Here is an 18,230-nt window from a genome sequence, read left to right on the forward strand (position 1 = left end):
TTCCCTGTGAAACATTCCCCACCCACTCTCCCCAGGGTCTGACCTTCCACTATGAAACATTCCCCTCCCACACTCCTCAGGGTCTGACCACTCCCTGTGAAACATTCCCCACCCACACTCCTCACGTCCTGACCATCCCCTCTGAAACATTCCCCACCCACACTCCCCAGGGTCTGACCATTCCCTGTGAAACACTCCCCATGGTCTGACCATTCCCTGTGAAACATTCCCCACCCACACTCCCCAGGGTCTGACCATTCCCTGTGAAACACTCCCCACCCACGCTCCTCACGTCCTGACCATCCCCTGTGAAACATTCCTCACCCACACTCCCCAGTGTCTGACCACTCCCTGTGAAACACTCCCCAGGGTCTGACCATCCCCTGTGAAACATCCCCCACCCACACTCTCCAGGGTCTGACCTCTCCCTGTGAAACACTCCCCAGGGTCTGACCATTCATTATGAAACATTCCCCACCCACACTCCCCAGGGTCTGACCACTCCCTGTGAAACACTCCCCAGGGTCTGACCATTCCCTGTGAAAGATTCCCCACCCACACTCCCCAGTGTCTGACCAGTCCCTGTGAAACACTCCCCAGGGCCTGACCATTCCCTGTGAAACATTCCACATCCACACTCTCCAGGGTCTGACCATTCCCCACCCACACTCCCCAGGGTCTGACCATTCCCAGTGAAACATTCCCCACCCACACTCCCCAGGGTCTGACCATCCCCTGTGAAACATTCCACATCCACACTCTCCAGGGTCTGACCATTCCTCACCCACACTCCTCAGGGTCTGAACATTCCATGTTAAAGTCCTGTTTTCCAGGAATACAATTGTTCAGACATCCAAATTAATCTTCTTTACTCATCCTCAGCTGCTTCTGCAGCTGATCCCGATTACTCTGTAAGTCCTGATAAACATCTCTGGTAACGACAGCACCTTTTTCAGGGTCATCAAACTTTATGAAGATTGATGAGTCTCTGTTCTGGATCTGTCACCTGTATTTCCTGTATAACAGTTATGCAACATCTGTTTCCATTCCAGCTATTCGGATTTGTCTGGATGTTAAGGATAATGCTCCCTGTGTGTATTTGTTTTTGCACTGTGTGTGATGCATGTGTGTTTGACTAAGTGTATGTGCGTAGGATTCTAACTGTCGTGAAACCCATATGGTCAAATGTTGGTCTTTTAAAGGATTCATGTCCTTAAATTTGGAAAGTAGAAATGTTGGAAAACTGAGCAGATTTTTTTTTCAGTTGGCCCCACGTATCCATGAGAACACTTCGATGCCAAGATTCTTTGTTCCCGTCACTGGGGAGCACTTTATTTCCATTTATAACCTGAAAATATCTCAAACTGCTTCACAAGCAGTGCTGTGGTCTGGAAGTATTGTCACTGTTATAAATCAAGAATCTTTTACATAGCAAGGTGTTGCAAACAGCACATTTTTTGTCAGAAACGCAAGATTGTGAATATGCAGAAATCCAGAGCAACACACCAAAATGCTGGAGGAGCTCAGCAGGTCAGGCAGCATCCAGAGAAAGGAATCAACAGTTGACTTTTCAGCTGAGATTTTGTGTATGTTTGTGGTGTTATTTACAGGCTGGATTCCGGTGGAAGGGTTAGGGTGTAGATGTGGGTTGGTATTTCGTACATCTGAGGGCTGTCTCTCTAACAATACAGCCCTCCTTCAGAAAAAAAATAACAGTGCTGAAAACAGTCAGTAGGTCAGGCAGCATCGATGGAGAGAGAAATAGAGTTAATGTTTCAGGTCAAAGGTTGATTGCCCTGATGAAGATTAATTCAGCTTCTCTCTCCACGGCTGCTGTCTGACCTGCTGAGCATTTACAGCATATTTTGTTTTTATCTCAGATTTCTGGTATCTGTGGGGGTTTTTTTTACTTCCTGCAATCTCTCAGCACCACTCTCTTGGTCTCACTTAACATCCCCCATTCCTTAACATCCAAATCCCCATTGAGCTCTGCCATGAATGAACTCTGTGACTGTGGGGTAATATTTCATAGACTGACATAGCCAGAGCTGGGAATGACTGGGACCCATGTACCACAGGCTGTAGGGTGAAATTCTAAAGAGAACTGGAAAATAAGCAGGAGTACAGATGAAAAGCTGTAAGACCACAAGACATAGCAGCAGAATTAGGCCATTCAGCCCACTGAGTCTGCTCTGCCATTCCATTATAACTGATTTATTATCCCTCTCAACCCCTTTCTCGTGCCTTCTCCCCATAACTTTTGGCACCCTTACTAATCAAAAACCTATTGTTACAAAGGTCAACCCCTTAGTAATAATGATCAGAAAGGCATAGAGAGAATCTGTAATTACCAAGAAGAATAATGGAAGAGCACGTGAATTTACACAACTGGATACCTCTTTGCACACTTACTGTTTTCCTGACCCTCCATGGACAAACATTGCATTTCAGTGTTATTGGATATGGGTTATCTGACTGACCGATCACAGACAGACATACTTTATTGATCCCGAGGGAAATTGGGTTTCATTACAGTTGCACCAACCAAGAATAGTGTAGAAATATAGCAAAATAAAACCAGAAATAATTAAATGATAATAAGTAAATTATGCCAAGTGGAAATAAGTCTTATTGGCTTTAGTCTGAGCCAGCACCCATTTGTTATCTTTCTTCCACAAGTGACAACTGGTCATTATTGGTTCTTCGTTCTCTTCGACTCTGCTTCAAACTAGATTGCTCAGACTCTGGACCAAGATAAGTACTGCCAACCTCCCATCATACACAATGGTCTCAGGTTTAGCAGGTCAATCGCAGAAACTCCTTGTGTCCATATTCAATTCTTCTGATTATCCCAGAGCAAGTGTTCTCAAACATTCCATAAGATGAAAGTTACTGAGCAACCTCACAAACTGGCAGCCTCCATCTCCTTCAAGCACAGGGCAAGAACAAAGTCAATTGGTCTGTCTGCTTCCACTGTCCTTGATTCATTCAAATTCACCAGCTTGTAGACTGTAGTTTTTTCTGGCCAACACTATCAACCTCTGATTTAAATATACCCACAGTCCTCCGTGGCAATGAATTCCACAGATTCGGCTAAAGTAATTCCTTCTCATCTGTGTTCTAAAGGGATGTCATAGAAACATAGAAAGAGAAAACCTACAGCACACTACAGACTCTTCGGCCCATAATGTTGTGCCAAACATGGCCTTACCTTAGAAATTAACTAGAATTACCCCAGACCTTATCATATTTGTCTCCACCACTGGCAGCCCATTCCATGCACTCACCACTTTCTGCATAAAAAACTTACTCCTGACATCTCCTCTGGACCTACTCCCCAGCACCTTAAAACTGTATCCTCTCATGTTAGCCATCTCAGCCCTGGGAAAAAGCCTTTGACTATCCACACAATCATTGCCTCTCATCATCTATCAGGTCACCTCTCATCCTCCGCCACTCCAAGGAGAAAAGGCCGAGTTCACTCAATAAGACATGCTCCCCAATCCAGGCAACATCCTTGTAAATCTCCTCTGCACCCTTTCTATGGTTTCCACATCCTTCCTGTAGTGAGGCAACCAGAACTGAGCACAGTACTCCAAGTGGGGTCTGACCAGGGTCCTATATAGTTGCAACATCACCTCTCGGCTCCTAAATTCAATTCCACGATTGATAAAGGCCAATACACTGTACGCCTTCTACACAGAGTCAACATGCGCAGCTGCATTGAGTGTCCTATGGACTCGGACCCCAAGATCCCTCTGATCCTCCACACTGCCAAGAGTCTTACCATTAGTACTATATTCTGCCACCATATTTGACCTACCAAAATGAACCACCTCACACTTATCTGGGTTGAACTCCATCTGCCACTTCTCAGCCCAGTTTTGCACCTTATTGATGTCCTGCTGTAACTTCTGACAGCCCTCCACACTGTCCACAACACCCCCAACCTTTGTGTCATCAGCAAATTTAGTGTCATCAGCATCCCACCACTTCTTCATCCAGATCATTTATAAAATCACAAAGAGTAGGGATCCCAGAACAGATCCCTGAGGTACACCACTTGTCATCTTTTTCATTAACTTACCAACATTGAAGTAAAACTCACTGGTCTATAATTTCCTGGGCTATCTCTACTCCCTTTCTTGAATAAAGGAACAACATCTGCAACCTTCCAATCCTCTGGAACCTCTTCTGTCCCCATTGATGATGCAAAGATCATTGCCAGAGGCTCAGAAATCTCCTCCCTCACCTCCCACGGTAGTGTGGGGTACATCTCAACTGGTCCTCCTATTATGTGGCTGTTCCCCCTAGTCCTAGACTCCCCACTATAGGAAATAAATATTGGAAAAAGTTGAGAGAGAGGAATAAATCTTTCACTTCCATGGTGTCTTTTTGCTCTTGTAAGGTGGGTAACCTGGCAGCCATTTTGTTCACAGTGAACTCCCATGGGTAGCAGCATTGAAGCAAGCAGATTATAATCCATTTTAGTGATAAAAGAATGAAGAGAGACCGCTGGGAAGCGGGCCATTCAGCCCATTGAACGCATGCTCACCATCAACCTCTCTATTGCATTAATCTGGTTTTATATTTCCCACATTCCCATCAAGTTTCCCAGATTTTAGTACTCATCTACTTGCTAGGGACAGTTCACATCAGCCATTCAATCTACCAGCCCACATATCTTTGGAATGTGGGAGGAAAACATAAAAACCCCACATGGAGAGCACCTGAGAGCAGGATCAAACCTGGATCCATGGAGTTGTGACGCAAAGGCTGTATCCAATGCACCACCGCACACTACAAACAGGAGAGAAATAAGATGCTCCATAAACCTTTCAATTTCAAAGCAAATGTTTCAATCAAAGTACACGTATGTTACCATATACTACCCTGAGATTCATTTTTGTGTGGCATTTTCAGGGGGAAAATTAATCCAATAAAATTTATGAAAACCTATACCTAAGTAGACAAAGACTGACAAACAACCAATGTGCAAACTGGAAATAAAGAAATAACACTGAGAACACGAGCATTAGTGGAATATGAGGATTACATTTGAGATCAACAAGTTTGTGTTGACAGATGAAAGCACAAGGCATGGACAATCAGCGCTTCATCCTCCCAGCCCAGCTGCAAGGTCACAACCTGAACCATCGACAGTCCACATGCTGCTTGACCCATGAGTTCCTCCAGGAGATCATTTGTTTTGCTCCAACCTACAACATCTGCAACCTCCTGTGTCTCCAAAGGACAACTCAGAGCTGATTACTTGAGGTCACTCTCTGACAAGCCTCTGTGACAGCAGCAGCCCAGATACAAATCCTTGGAGCTACATGTAGTCCAAGACAACTTGTACACAGATGTTGATAACGTTGGTACAGAAACCTATAGCCAAGCAGTACTTGTATAGTGGGTGGCACAGCAGTTAGCACAGTGTTTCACAGCATCTTGATGGCCAACCTGGGTTCAATTCCCTCCACTGTCCTTAAGGAGTGTGACTGCTCTTGAGTGCTCCGGTTTCCTGCCACATTCCAAATACATGCAGTAGGGTTTAGGGTTCGTAATCTGTGTTGGCAGAGAAGTATTGCGACATTTATAGGCTGCTCCCCCTCCCCCTCCCTAGCGCATCCTCGCACTTTGCTGGTCACTGGCACAAAAGATGCATTTCACTGTATTGATGTTTCAATGTATATATGACAAATAAAGCTGGTTTTGGGTGTCTGTACTGTGCTGGAGGGGGACATTTATGAGCTTCCTTCCTGTTGCAAGTTGGGAATTGTGTTAACAGGTGGTGGAAGTGGGTGCTATTTGGATCTAAAGTTGTTAACAGGTTTGGTGTTACAATTTGGATATTAAGTACAATGGATATCTTATAAAGTAACCAAACCAGCTTCCACAAAACTAGTTAACAGTCCAAATGAAGGATCCCAAGTTGCTTGGATGCTGTCCAAGTTGCATGCCATCTTGGACAATGTCTCCCATCCACTCCATAATGTACTGGTTAGGCACAGGAGTACATTCAGCCAGAGACTCATTCCACCAAGATGTAACACTGAGTGTCATAAGAAGTCATTCCTGCCTGTGGCCATCAAACTTTACAACTCCTCCCTCAGAGTGTCAGACACCCTGAGCCAATAGGCTGGTCCTGGACTAATTTCCACTTGGCATTATTTACTTATTATTATTTAATTATTTATGGTTTTATATTGCTATATTTCTACACTATTCTTGGTGCGGCTGTAATGAAACCCAATTTCCCTCGGGATCAAAAAAGTCTGTCTGTCTGTCTGTCTGCCAACCTGAAACGTTATCTGTTCATTTCCTTCATGGATGCTGATTGACCTACTGAGTTCTTCCTGTGGTTTATTTTTTAACCTGAATTCCAGTGTTATGAGATGCATGCAACTGCACCAGCATACTCTAACTCTCCAGAGTATGGGCTCAGGATCATCCTGCTAATTGGCAATCACGATATGGCACCAAGAATTCAGTATTTACAAGAGCATCAGTGCTCGATCATAAGCTCAACTAGAGATATCATTTAGCATTTAAATTTCTCATTAGCTTAATTCTCATTACAGTTTCATACTGTGTCTCAATCCTTGCCTCTAATACCCCACATTTGGTCCAAACCGTCCTTCATCAAGGTCTCTCGTCATATCCAGCACCTGCAGTCTCTTCTGTCCAGGACCAGTATATAAGGACGTCCCTTAGAACAGAGATGAGGAGGAATTTCTTTTACCACCAGGTTGTGAATCTGTGGAATTCATTGCCACGGATGGCTATGGAGGCCAAGTCATTGGGTATATTTAAAACGGATGTTGGTAAGTTATGGTTCAAAGGTTACAGGGAGAAGGCAGGAGAATGGGGTTGCCAGTGATAATAAGTCAGCCGTGAAGGAATGGCAGAGGAGACTCAATGGGTCGAATGGCCTAATTCTGCTCCTATGTTTTATGGTCTTCACTTTGTTTAGTGAATGTACTGAGCACAAAAATGAGTAATTGTTAATTAGGCACCATCTATAGAGGGGAATAAACAGTTGCCATTTTGGTCCAAGACTCTTACTGAAGATAAAGGGCCTTAGTCCAAAATGCTAACCACTTATTCCCCTTCATAGGTGCTGCCTGATCTGTGAGTTCCTCTAGCATTTTGCATTGTTGCTGAAGATTTCCATTATCTGCAGAATCACATGTTAATCAGTGATTGCTGGCTGTTTAGACATAATATGCTCTGATCCATGGTAGTCAGCTGGAAGCTACAGGGATTGCTGTCATGTGTCAATGATTTGTCTCATGGTGATATTTTGAACTGTTTGCTTTGGAGTGAATGAGCTATTCTCTGCAAGTTGTTGGAGAGCTGTTTTGTCATTTACACCAGTGGATTCAACCCCTCCCCATTCCAATTCTGGTTGTTTACCAGAATTTGTAAAGCTTTTCTTGATTTTGAATAATTGCCATCATTTGTAAAGCGAATGGAGCGGTGCCAACTCTTAATTCTGATGGATTGTGCAATAGTCATACCCAAACTCTGGCCTGCCAAACTGTTTTTCTTTACAGATGCTAACTATTATTGTGCTCATTAGATTTTGTTGAAGGCTGCATCATCAGTAGATTGAATGTGATCTTTTACTGCAGTGATAACTCCTTCCAGCATATAATACCATTAGATGAAAGAGCAGAATTAGGCCATTTGGCTCATCGAGTCTGCTCCACCATCCTTCATGTCTGTTTTATTATTATTCCTCTCAGCCCTCACAGCTCAAACACCATCTATAAATTCATTGTTGATACAACTATTGTCATAGACTCTCAGAAGGTAATGAGGGGTGTGCAAAAGTGAGTTGGGTGGTATCACAACAATCTTGTATTCAACATCAGTTAAGACCAAGTCGTTAATTATGGACTTCAGGAAGGGGAAATCAGGAGAAGACACAGCAGTTCTCATTGAGCAGAAAGGGTTAGCAGCTTCAAGATCCTGGGTGCCAACATCTCTGGGATCTATCCTTGACCAATTTGTTGATTGAATTACAAACATAGCACCCCAACAGAATGTACTAAGGAAACAGAGCTGCAGCTCGATGACCTTCGACTCATACGGGAGAATGAGGAGGTGATAGACAAGAGCTACAGGGATTGCTGTCATGTGTCAATGATTTGAATGATGGAATTGGTGGCTTTGTTTCAAAGTTTACAGATAATATGCAGATAGGTGGAGAGTCAAGTAGTTTTGAGGAAGTAGAGAGGCTAAAAAAAGGACTTAGACAGATTAGGAGAATGGGCAAAGAAATAACAGATAGAGTACAGTGTCAGGAAGTGTATGGCCATGTACTTCGGTTGAGAAAATGAAAGGGTTGACTATTTGCTAAATGTAGAGAAAATACAAAAATCTGAAGTGCTGAGGGATTTGGGCAAGATTCCCTAAAGGTTAATTTGCAGGTTGAGTTTGTGGTGAAGAAGACAAATGTGATGGTAGCATTCAATTCAAGATGACGAGAATATAAAAGCAAGGATGTTATGTTGAGACTTTGTAAAGCAATGGTGAGACCTCACTGAAAGTATTGTGAGAAATGTTGTGCCCCTTATCTTAGAAAGGATGTGCTGAAACTGGAGAGGGTTCAAAGGAGAGTCCTGAAAATGATTCCAGGTTTGAATGGCTTGCCATATGTAGAGATTTTGATGTCTCTGGGCCTGTATTCACTGAAATTCAGAAGAATAAGGGGTGACCTCATTGAAACCTGTCAGCTGGTAAAAGGCCTTGATAGTGTGAATGTTTTCTATGGTGGGAAAGTCTAAAACCAGAATACACAGCTTCAGAATAAAAGGACGTCCTTTTAGAGTGGAGATGAGAAGTAATCTCTTTAGCCAGGGTCTAGTGAATCTGTGGAATTTTTTGCCACAGGCAGTTGTGGAGGCCAAGTTTGTATGTATATTTAAGGCAGAGGTTGATAGATTCTTGATTGGTCAGGACATGAAGGGATAAGAGGAGAAGGTAAGAGATTGGGGCTGAGAGGAAAATGGATCAGCCATGATGGAATGGCAGAGCAGACTCGAAGAGCCAAATGGACTAATTCTGCTCCTATATCTTATGGTCTTATTGTCTAATTATTTATTTACTGTTTTTTGTATTAGTAAAGTTTGTCTTCTTCTGCACATTGGTTGTTTTTCAGTCTTTGTGAATAGTTTTTCTTTGATTCTGTTGTGTTTCTTTGTTCTACTGTGAATGCCTACATAGTATATGGTGACATATGGCTACTTTGATAATAAATTTACTTTGAACTTTGAAAAATTCATGCGCATTGTGAATTTCAAGCTAGAGTTTCAGAGGGTTTTGTTATTGAGGTTTTTAAGCGAGGGAGGTTGAGAAAATGGGGTGTGGACCAGCAGTGGTCTAATTGTATGACCGAACACATTTAGGGGCTGAATGGCCTCAAACATGCTGATAAGCTTCCAGGGCTCCCAGCACGTTGCTCCAAGTTATCGTTCCAAGACTGACTGCTCTGTGTTGCTTCCTGTAGTCATGTGGTTCTCTCTCCCTGACCTTCCTCTCTGCTACGTAGGTGACTGTTGGTTCCTGGCGGCCATGTCCTCACTGACGCTCAATGCTGATCTTTTCATCTACGTGGTTCCCAGCGACCAGGGTTTCCAGGATCACTACGCTGGTGTCTTCCGCTTTCGGGTACGTTGTAGGGTTGAACATGGCAATGCAGCAGACAGCAGGGGAGCTCTCTGTCTGCATGTGTGTGACTGTGTGTCCCTTTCTACATTTCTATGTACGCTGTTGTGTGTGTGTGTAAGTATATGAGTGTGTGAGTGTATAACTGTATGTGTATGTGTGAATCTGTGTGTGATTGCATGGGGATGTACAGCCTGTGTGAACAGCATGTATGCTCACAGATGTAAGAGTACACTCATGCTTGCTTTTGTGTTCAGATGCCCGTGAGCTGATTCTGTTCACATGTGAGTATGGATGCTTTTAGTTGTGTGTATTTGCATGTTCTTGTGCAGCTTTGATCATGAGTGTTGTGTGTGTACAATGTTTGTGTATGTTCATGTACATACTGTACCTGTGCTTGGCCATTTCCACTTCAGAAACACTGAAGCCTCAGTAGTCTATTGCTGGATCAGAAGGTGATAATCTCTGGGGATCCACATCTGGAGATTAAATCAAGTCGTAACTTATAGAGGGTTAGGGTGATTCACATCAAGAACACTTCCTGGAGTAAGGATGTCATGGTACCTGAGCAGACTGAGGAAGAATGGGAAGGTGGTTGGGGAGGGGGTGAAGAAACAATTGTGGGGTTTGTCAGACAGAGCAGTGACACTCCTGTCTGCAGGGGTAGTCAGTTCTGTTGGCTAAAGTCAATTGAATCAGCACTGGGGGGGGGGGGTGCAGTGAAGAATATCATTGGGCAATTGGGAAAGTCTGTTGGGATTTCACTATCAACATGATGGGCTGAATGGCCTCACTTGTAATTCTATGATGAGTGCTGAGGCTAAGCAAGCCCACTGGGAAGAACACGCTTCAGGACTGTATTTAATGCCTTTCTCCTCCTGTCCTTCCAGTTCTGGCAGTATGGGAGCTGGGTGCAGGTAGTTGTCGATGATCGTCTCCCGACACTGAATGGAAACTTGGTCTTCACCTGCTCCTCCTCTGGGAATGAGCTCTGGAGTGCTCTGCTGGAGAAAGCTTATGCCAAGTAAGCACCAAATACCAACTTTGCAGGAAAACATTAGGGGTTTAGGCATTTACATTTCAAACCTCTCCTGTTCAAACAATATCAACGTGGAAAGCTTTTTCAAATATGTAAAAAATAGAAACGAGATAAAAGTGGATATAGAAAACATTTAGAAAATGAAGCTGGAGAAATAATAACAGGGGACAAGAAGATGGCAGATGAACTAAGTATTTTGCATCAGTCTTCACTGTGGAAGACACTAGCAGTGTGCTAGATGTTGAAGAGTGTGAGGGAAGAGAAGTGAGTGCAGTTAGTATTACAAGGTTGAAGGTGCTCAAAAAGCTGAAAGACCTAGGGTACATAAGTAACCTGGACAACATGAACTGCATCCTAGGGTTCTGAACGAGGTAGCAGTAGAGACTGTGGAGGCATTAGCAATGATCTTTCAAAAATCATTGCACTCTGGCATGGTGCAAATGTCACTCCAGTCTTTAAGAAAGGAGGAAGGCAGAAGAAAGTAAATTACAGTTAGCATGACCTCAGTAGCTGGGAAGACGTTGAAGTCAATTGTTAAGGATGAGGTGATGGATTATGGTACTTGGTGACACAGGACAAGATAGAACAAAGTCGACATGGTTTCCTTCAGGAAAGTCCTGTCTGACGAACCTGTTGGAATTCTTTGAGGAGATTACAAGTAGGATAGATAAAGGGGAAGTAGTGGATGTTGTATATTTGGACTTTCAGAAGGCCTTTGACAAGGTGCCACACATGAGGCTGCTTACCAAGTTAAGAGCCCATGGTACATTGTTGGCATGGTTAGAGCACTGGCTGATTGGTAGGAGGCAGCGAGTGGGAATAAAAAGATCCTGTTCTGGTTGGTTGCCAGTGATTAGTGGTGTTCCACAGGGTTCGATGTTGGGACTGCTTCTTTTTAGGCTGTATGTAAATTATTTAGATGATGGAATAGGTGGCTTTTTTTGCCAAGTTTGCAGATGATATGAAGATTGGTGGAGGGGCAGATAGTGATGAGGAAACAGGTAGGATACAGAAGGACTTGGACAGATTAGAGGAATGGGCAAGAGAGCAGAAAATGAAATACAATGTTGGAAAATGCAAGGTCATGCACTTTGGTAGTAGTGTGCAGACTATTTTCTAAACAGGGAGAAAATCCAAAATTCTCAGATGAAAAGGGTCTTGGGTGTCCTAGTGCAGAATACCCTTAAGGTTTACTTGCAGGTAAAGTTGGTGGTGAGGAAGGCAAATGCAATGTTAGCATTTGTTTCAAGAGGTCTAGAATATAAGAGCAAGGTTGTGATGCTGAGGCTTTATAAGGCACTGGTGAGGACTCACCTTGAGTATTATGAACAGTTTTGGTCTCCTCATGTTAGAAAAGATGTGCTGGCATTGGAGAGAGTTCAGAGGAGGTTCACAAGGATGATACCAGGAATGAAAGCATTTGTCAATGGAACAAGGCTAGGAAATTCACTACGTAATTCATAATTAATCGAAGCTCGCACTCTATTTATTGTCTCTGCACAAACAACAAAACTACGTTGACCCCAGGCCAACAGCTTAGAACATGAATTCTACTATTCCCACTGTACCAGTACTAACTCAGCCCACTTTTCCCATTGATAACATCAGAATAGGGGATCTCCATTGGCCAGAGGATCGATCCGTCCTTTGCCCAGCCCCTGCCCAGGCCCTGCCCTGCAGGGTCTTCCTTGCAATGGTGGGTCTCTTGAGAGAGTTATCACTGATAGCACATACAAAATGTCCACTTGTATACTTGTTCCTTACCAATTCAAGTATTACATTCCAGTGTCATTGGCTGTGGGTCATCTTATTGACCCCTAACACCTTTTTATTGGCTCTGCTCCAGGCCAGCATCCATTTATTGCCCTCTTCCCAGCAAGTGACAGTCGGTAATTTATGGCTGTTTGTTCTCTTCAGTAACCAGGTCAAATCACTCCAGGCAGGCACCAACCCCAACATTCACAAACCTGCATGTTATGTTATATCAAAGTAACATTTGGAAGTTATCTCCGGTCCTGCAGATTACCTGAAACATCATTGTGTCTACTTTAAAACACAGAAAGCAAAGCAACTCCATCTGACAAAATGGAGGATGCAAAACATTTCCACAAAATGGCAGCCTCCACCTCCAAGCATATGGCAGGATCAAAGGCAATTGATCTGTCTGGTTCAACAGACAGAACCCATTCAAGTTCAACATTTTAAATCTGCCCTGGCAAACAAAAGACTTATCATCCGAGGAATGTTTGATAGCTTTGTGTCTGTACTCACTGGAATTTAGAAGGAGGAGTGGAACCTTTGAAACCTTTTTGAATGTTGAAAGGCTTAGACAGGATAGATGTGGAAAGGGTGTTTCCCATGGTGGGAGAGTCTAGGACAAGAGGGCACAGCCTCAGGATAGAGGGGCGTCTATTTAAAACAGATGTGGAGAAATTTCTTTAGCCAGAGAGTGGTGTATTTGTGGAATTTATTACCACAGGTGGCTGTAGAGGCCGGTTCGTTGGGTGTATTTAAGGCAGAGCTTGATAGGTTCTTGATTGGACACAGCATCAAAGGTTACAGGGAGAAGGCTGGGGAGTGGGGCTGAGGAGGGGTCAAAAGGAACAGCCATGATTGAATGGCAAAACAGACTCGATGGGCCAAATGGCCTAATGTTTTATGGGCTTATCGTCTTTTCTGCTCTAGCGACCCACGGCTGGCTTTCTTACTCGGATAATGGACCTGAGTGAAATCGCCTTCCAATGTCTGGATTGATTGCTGATCAAACCTCTGATTTCCATTTTTATTTCAGATTGCCAACATCTGCAGCTTTTTGTGGGTAGAAGGATGGCCACAAGATCCGAGCAGGAAATGGGGAGTGGGAGGGTCAGGCGGGAGTGAGGTGAGGGTCACAGATTCTGAATGAGCAGACCTTCTTTGTGCAGAGAGAGAGGTAGAACTATATAGGGGAGGCATAGTACTGTGTCCCAACTCCGACTCGTACATTCAGAAGTTCATCTTCTGTGGGAGCTGAGTTGGGATGGGGATGGGAGGGAAGAGAGATGCAGTACACTCAATGAGATGCAGCTACAAATAGGTTTCCACATAAACGGACAGTCGTTATGCAGCCTCAAACTACAGCAAATCACGAGAAGCCAGCTGCTGCCTGCACAATCTCGGGACGATGAGATGCACCAGCTTTTGCCTGATGCTAGGAACAATAGCTGAAAATAAATTTCTTCCATGAGAGAGCACAGAGTACAGAGCAGGCAACAGGTTTCAAGTTATCAGATTTCACTCACTGGAAGGACAATTGTAATTTTCAATGGAGAAGTTGGCTCAGGCACCATCCATGGAGTGAAAAGAACAGTTGATGTTTTGATCTGGACTGGAGAAAGAGGGTTGATAGCTGGTAAAAGAAGTGAAGGGAAGGGATGGGTCAGGAGCTGGCGGGTGATGGGTGGATCCAGCTGAGAAGAGGGTGATAGGCAGATGGAGGAATGGAGAGTGAAAATAGCCATTCAGCTGGGAGGTGAGAGGAGGTGGAGGTGAAAGAGGACTTCGGCGGATGGAATCTGATAGGAGAGGAACGTTAAGCCAAGTGAGGGAGGTGGGGGTGGTGACAGATGGCAACAGTGGGGGAGGGACAGTGGTTGGAGTCTGATGATGATGAGCAGATGATGTGGGTGCATGAGATGAAAGTCACAGGCTTGTGATGGCAGGGGTCAGAGTAGGAGGAACTGGAGTCTGTCTTGCTTGGATTTCCAGAACCTGCAGATTTTCTCTTGTTTGTGATAGGAACTGGGTAGGTCAGGAAGAGGGGTAGTTGGGTGCCTGAAATGGAAGAATTTTCTATGCTGCTCCCTCACCCTTTTTTATTTTCTCTCTCTCTCTCTCTCTCTCTCTCCCCCCCTCCCCCCCCCCCCCCGTCGCTCTCTCTCTCTTCTCCCCACCTTCTGAACTAACCAGTTTTTCTGGCTATCTCCCATATTCCAGTCGAGCTGGAGAGTCGTCACTCGAAAAGCCAACTGTTCCTTTTCCTCCAGAGATGTTGGCTAACCCACTGAGTTCCTCCAGATTTAACATTGCACATTCCCTTCATTGCAACACTCCCTCATATAACCCTCATCCCTCACTGTAACACCACGAAACATAAACCTCACCCCAAACTGTAATACCCTCTTGTATATATATCACTTTCACTGTAAGATCTATCACATAACCTTCGCCCCTCACTCTAATACTCCCTCAAATAACCCTCATCCCTCACTGTAACACTCCCTCACATAACCCTCATCCCTCACTGTAAAACTCTATCAAATAACCTTTGCCCCTCACTCTAATACTCCCTCAAATAACCCTCATCCTTCACTGTAACCCCCCGTCACATAACCCCCATCCCTCACTGTGACACTTCTTCACATAATTGGGGATCTGTTCTGGGACCCTTACTCTTCATGATTTTTAAAAATGACCTGGATGAAGAAGTGGAGGGATGGGTTAGTTTGCTGATGACACAAGGGTCGGGGGTGTTGTGGATAGTGTGGAGGGCTGTCAGAGGTTACAGTGAGACATTTATGGGATGCAAAACTGGGCTGAGAAGTGGCAGATGGAGTTCAACCCAGTTAAGTGTGAAGTGGTTCATTTTGGTAGGTCAAATATAATGGCAGAATATAGTATTAATGGTAAGACTCTTGGCAGTGTGGAGGATCAGAGGGGTCTTGGGGTCTGAGTCCATAGGACACTCAAAGCAGCTGCGTAGGTTGACTCTGTGGTTAAGAAGGTGTATGGTGTATTGGCCTTTATCAATCGTGGAATTGAATTTAGGAGCCGAGAGGTAATGTTGCAACTATATAGGACCCTGGTCAGACCCACTTGGAGTACTGTGCTCAGTTCTGGTCGCCTCACTACAAGAAGGATGTGGAAACCATAGAAAGGGTGCAGAGGAGATTTACAAGGATGTTGCCTGGATTGGGGAGCATTCCTTATGAGAATAGGTTGAGTGAACTCGGCCTTTTCTCCTTGGAGCAACGGAGGATGAGAGGTGACCTGATAGAGGTGTACAAGATGATGAGAGGCATTGATCGTGTGGATAGTCAGAGGCTTTTTCCCAGGGCTGAAATGGTTGCCACAAGAGGGCACAGGTTTAAGGTGCTGAGGAGTAGGTACAGAGGTGATGTCAGGGTTAAGTATTTTACTCAGAGAATGGTGGGAATGGGCTGCTGGCAACAGTGCTGAAGGCGGATACGATAGGGTCTTTTAAGAGGCTTTTAGATAGTTACATGGAGCTTAGTAAAATAGAGGGCTATAGGTAAGCCTAGTAATTTCTAAGGTAGGGACATGTTCGGCACAACTTTGTGGGCCGAAGGGCCTGTATTGTGCTGTAGGTTTTCTCTGTTTCTATGTTTCTAACCCTTGTCCCTCAATGAAATACTCCCTAACATAACTGTCGTCCCTCACTATAACACTCCGTCACATAACACTCGTCCCTCACTGTAAAACTCTATCACATAACCTTCGCCCCTCACTCTAATACTCTCTCAAATAACCCTCATCCCTCACTGTAACACTCCATTACATACCCTCATCCCTCACTGTAGCTCCGTCACATAACCCTCGTCCCTTACTGTAACACTCCCTCACATAAACCTTGTCCCTCACTGTAACACTCCCTCAATTAAGCCTCATCCCTTATTGTAACACTCCATCACATACCCTCATCCCTCACAGTAACTCTCCATCACATAACCCTCATCCCTCACTGTAACACTCCCTCAAGTAAGCCTCATCCCTCATTGTAACACCATCACATAACCTCCGTCCCTCACTGTAACACTCCCTCACATAACCTTCATCCCTCATTGTAACGCTCCATCACGTAACCCATATCCCTCACTAACACTCCATCACATAACCCTCATTCCTCATTGTAGCATTCCCTCAATTACCCTCACCTCTCAAAAACCCTTATCCCTCAATGTAATACTCCCTCAGTAACCCTCTCTCTTCAATGTAACATTCCCTCAATAACCCTCACACCTCAATTTAACATTCCCTCTATAACCTTCACCCCTCAATGTAACATACCCTCAATAACCCTCCCCCTCAATGTAACACTCCCTCAATAACCCTCACTCCTCAATGTAACACTCCCTCAATAACCCTCACTCCTCAAGGTAGCATTCCCTCAATAATCCTCACCCCTCAATTAACATTCCCTCTATAACCTTCACCCCTCACTGTAACATTCCCTTGATAAGCATCACTCCTCAATATAACATTCCCTCAATAACCCTCACCCCTCATTGTAATACTCCCTCAATAACCATCACCCCAATGTAACACTCCCTCAACAACTCTTGACCCTCAATGTAACACTCCCTCAATCACATGCCCCTTACTGTAACATTCCCTCAATAACCCTCACCCTGCAATGTAACACTCCCTCAATAACTCTTGTCCCTCAGTGTAACACTCCCTCATATAACCCTAATCCATTCTGTAACACTCTGACACCTATCCCACCGCCACAAGCTTGGTGTTGAGAATAGCTGGATGTGTTAAGTGAGTGTTGTGTTCCACGTCTTGTTTCCACAGACTGAATGGTTCCTACTCCAGTTTGCGAGGTGGGCTGGGCTCTGAGGCGATGGAGGACTTCACTGGTGGCATTGCTGTGACCATTGAGATGCATTCCACCAATCCCAGGGAGCTGTGGCACCTCTTGAAGCGCGCCCTCCATAAGCAGACCATGATCTCCTGCTCCATCACGGTATAGCCAACAGGAAGCCTTTTTTCTGCATCTTCCTTCCGATAACCTAGAATTCCAGGCCTCCTCCATTCCACCGGATGCGCGATGCACATCATTCGGAATACCTCGCTCTTGAGTGCTCTAACTATTTCTATTTATGTTTTATTTAGAGACATTGCATAGAATTAGCCCTTCTGTGTCATTGAGCTATGTTGCCAGAAACCGACTAACCTAATCCCGGGACATTCACACTGACCAATAAACCTACTAACATTTTTGCATTGTGGGAGGAAACTCGCGCGTACCATGCGAGAGACCTTACAGACAGTGTTGTAATTGAACTCCGAACTCCAATCACCCAAGCCGTGATAGTGTCATGCTAACAGCTGTGCTTCTGCCTGAGCACTGTTGCTGTTTTGTTGGGGAGGTCTATCAGAGTGAGGTGGATCATGGAGAACAACCAAGCCAATGGGTAGCTGGAGTTATGGAGATGATGTTGTGGTGGCAGAAGGAATGAGATTGAAAGTGGGCTGAGGGTTCAGGGTGTAGAGTTAAAGTGGGGGGAGAGAGACAGAACAGGGGTCTCAGAGGAGATGATGATGAGGTGGATGGGTTCGGAGTTCAGGGGAGAGAGAGAGGGAGAATGATGGTATTGGTGGTTCAGTGTACAGGGAGCACCACTGTCATAGAGTCATAGACCGTGACGGAATGAAACAGCCCATCTACTCCATGCTGTTACTCTGCTAGTCCCATGGACCTAACCTGCACCTGGACCATAACCACTCCATC

At 44.6% G+C, this 18,230-nt stretch overlaps 1 protein-coding gene across 1 annotated transcript in view; it reads left to right on the forward strand.

Moving 5' to 3' along the window:
* Positions 1 to 18,230, forward strand: part of LOC140716342 (calpain-8-like) — a 190,420-nt gene that overhangs the window by 109,503 nt on the left and 62,687 nt on the right. Inside the window, exons 3-5 of the mRNA XM_073028983.1 lie at positions 9,560 to 9,678; positions 10,566 to 10,699; positions 17,291 to 17,462. Of these exons, the coding sequence (XP_072885084.1) occupies positions 9,560 to 9,678; positions 10,566 to 10,699; positions 17,291 to 17,462 (425 nt within the window). The remainder of the gene's footprint in view (positions 1 to 9,559; positions 9,679 to 10,565; positions 10,700 to 17,290; positions 17,463 to 18,230) is intronic.

The sequence above is a fragment of the Hemitrygon akajei genome, chromosome 25, assembly GCF_048418815.1.
Source record: "Hemitrygon akajei chromosome 25, sHemAka1.3, whole genome shotgun sequence".
Taxonomy (NCBI): Eukaryota; Metazoa; Chordata; class Chondrichthyes; order Myliobatiformes; family Dasyatidae; genus Hemitrygon; species Hemitrygon akajei.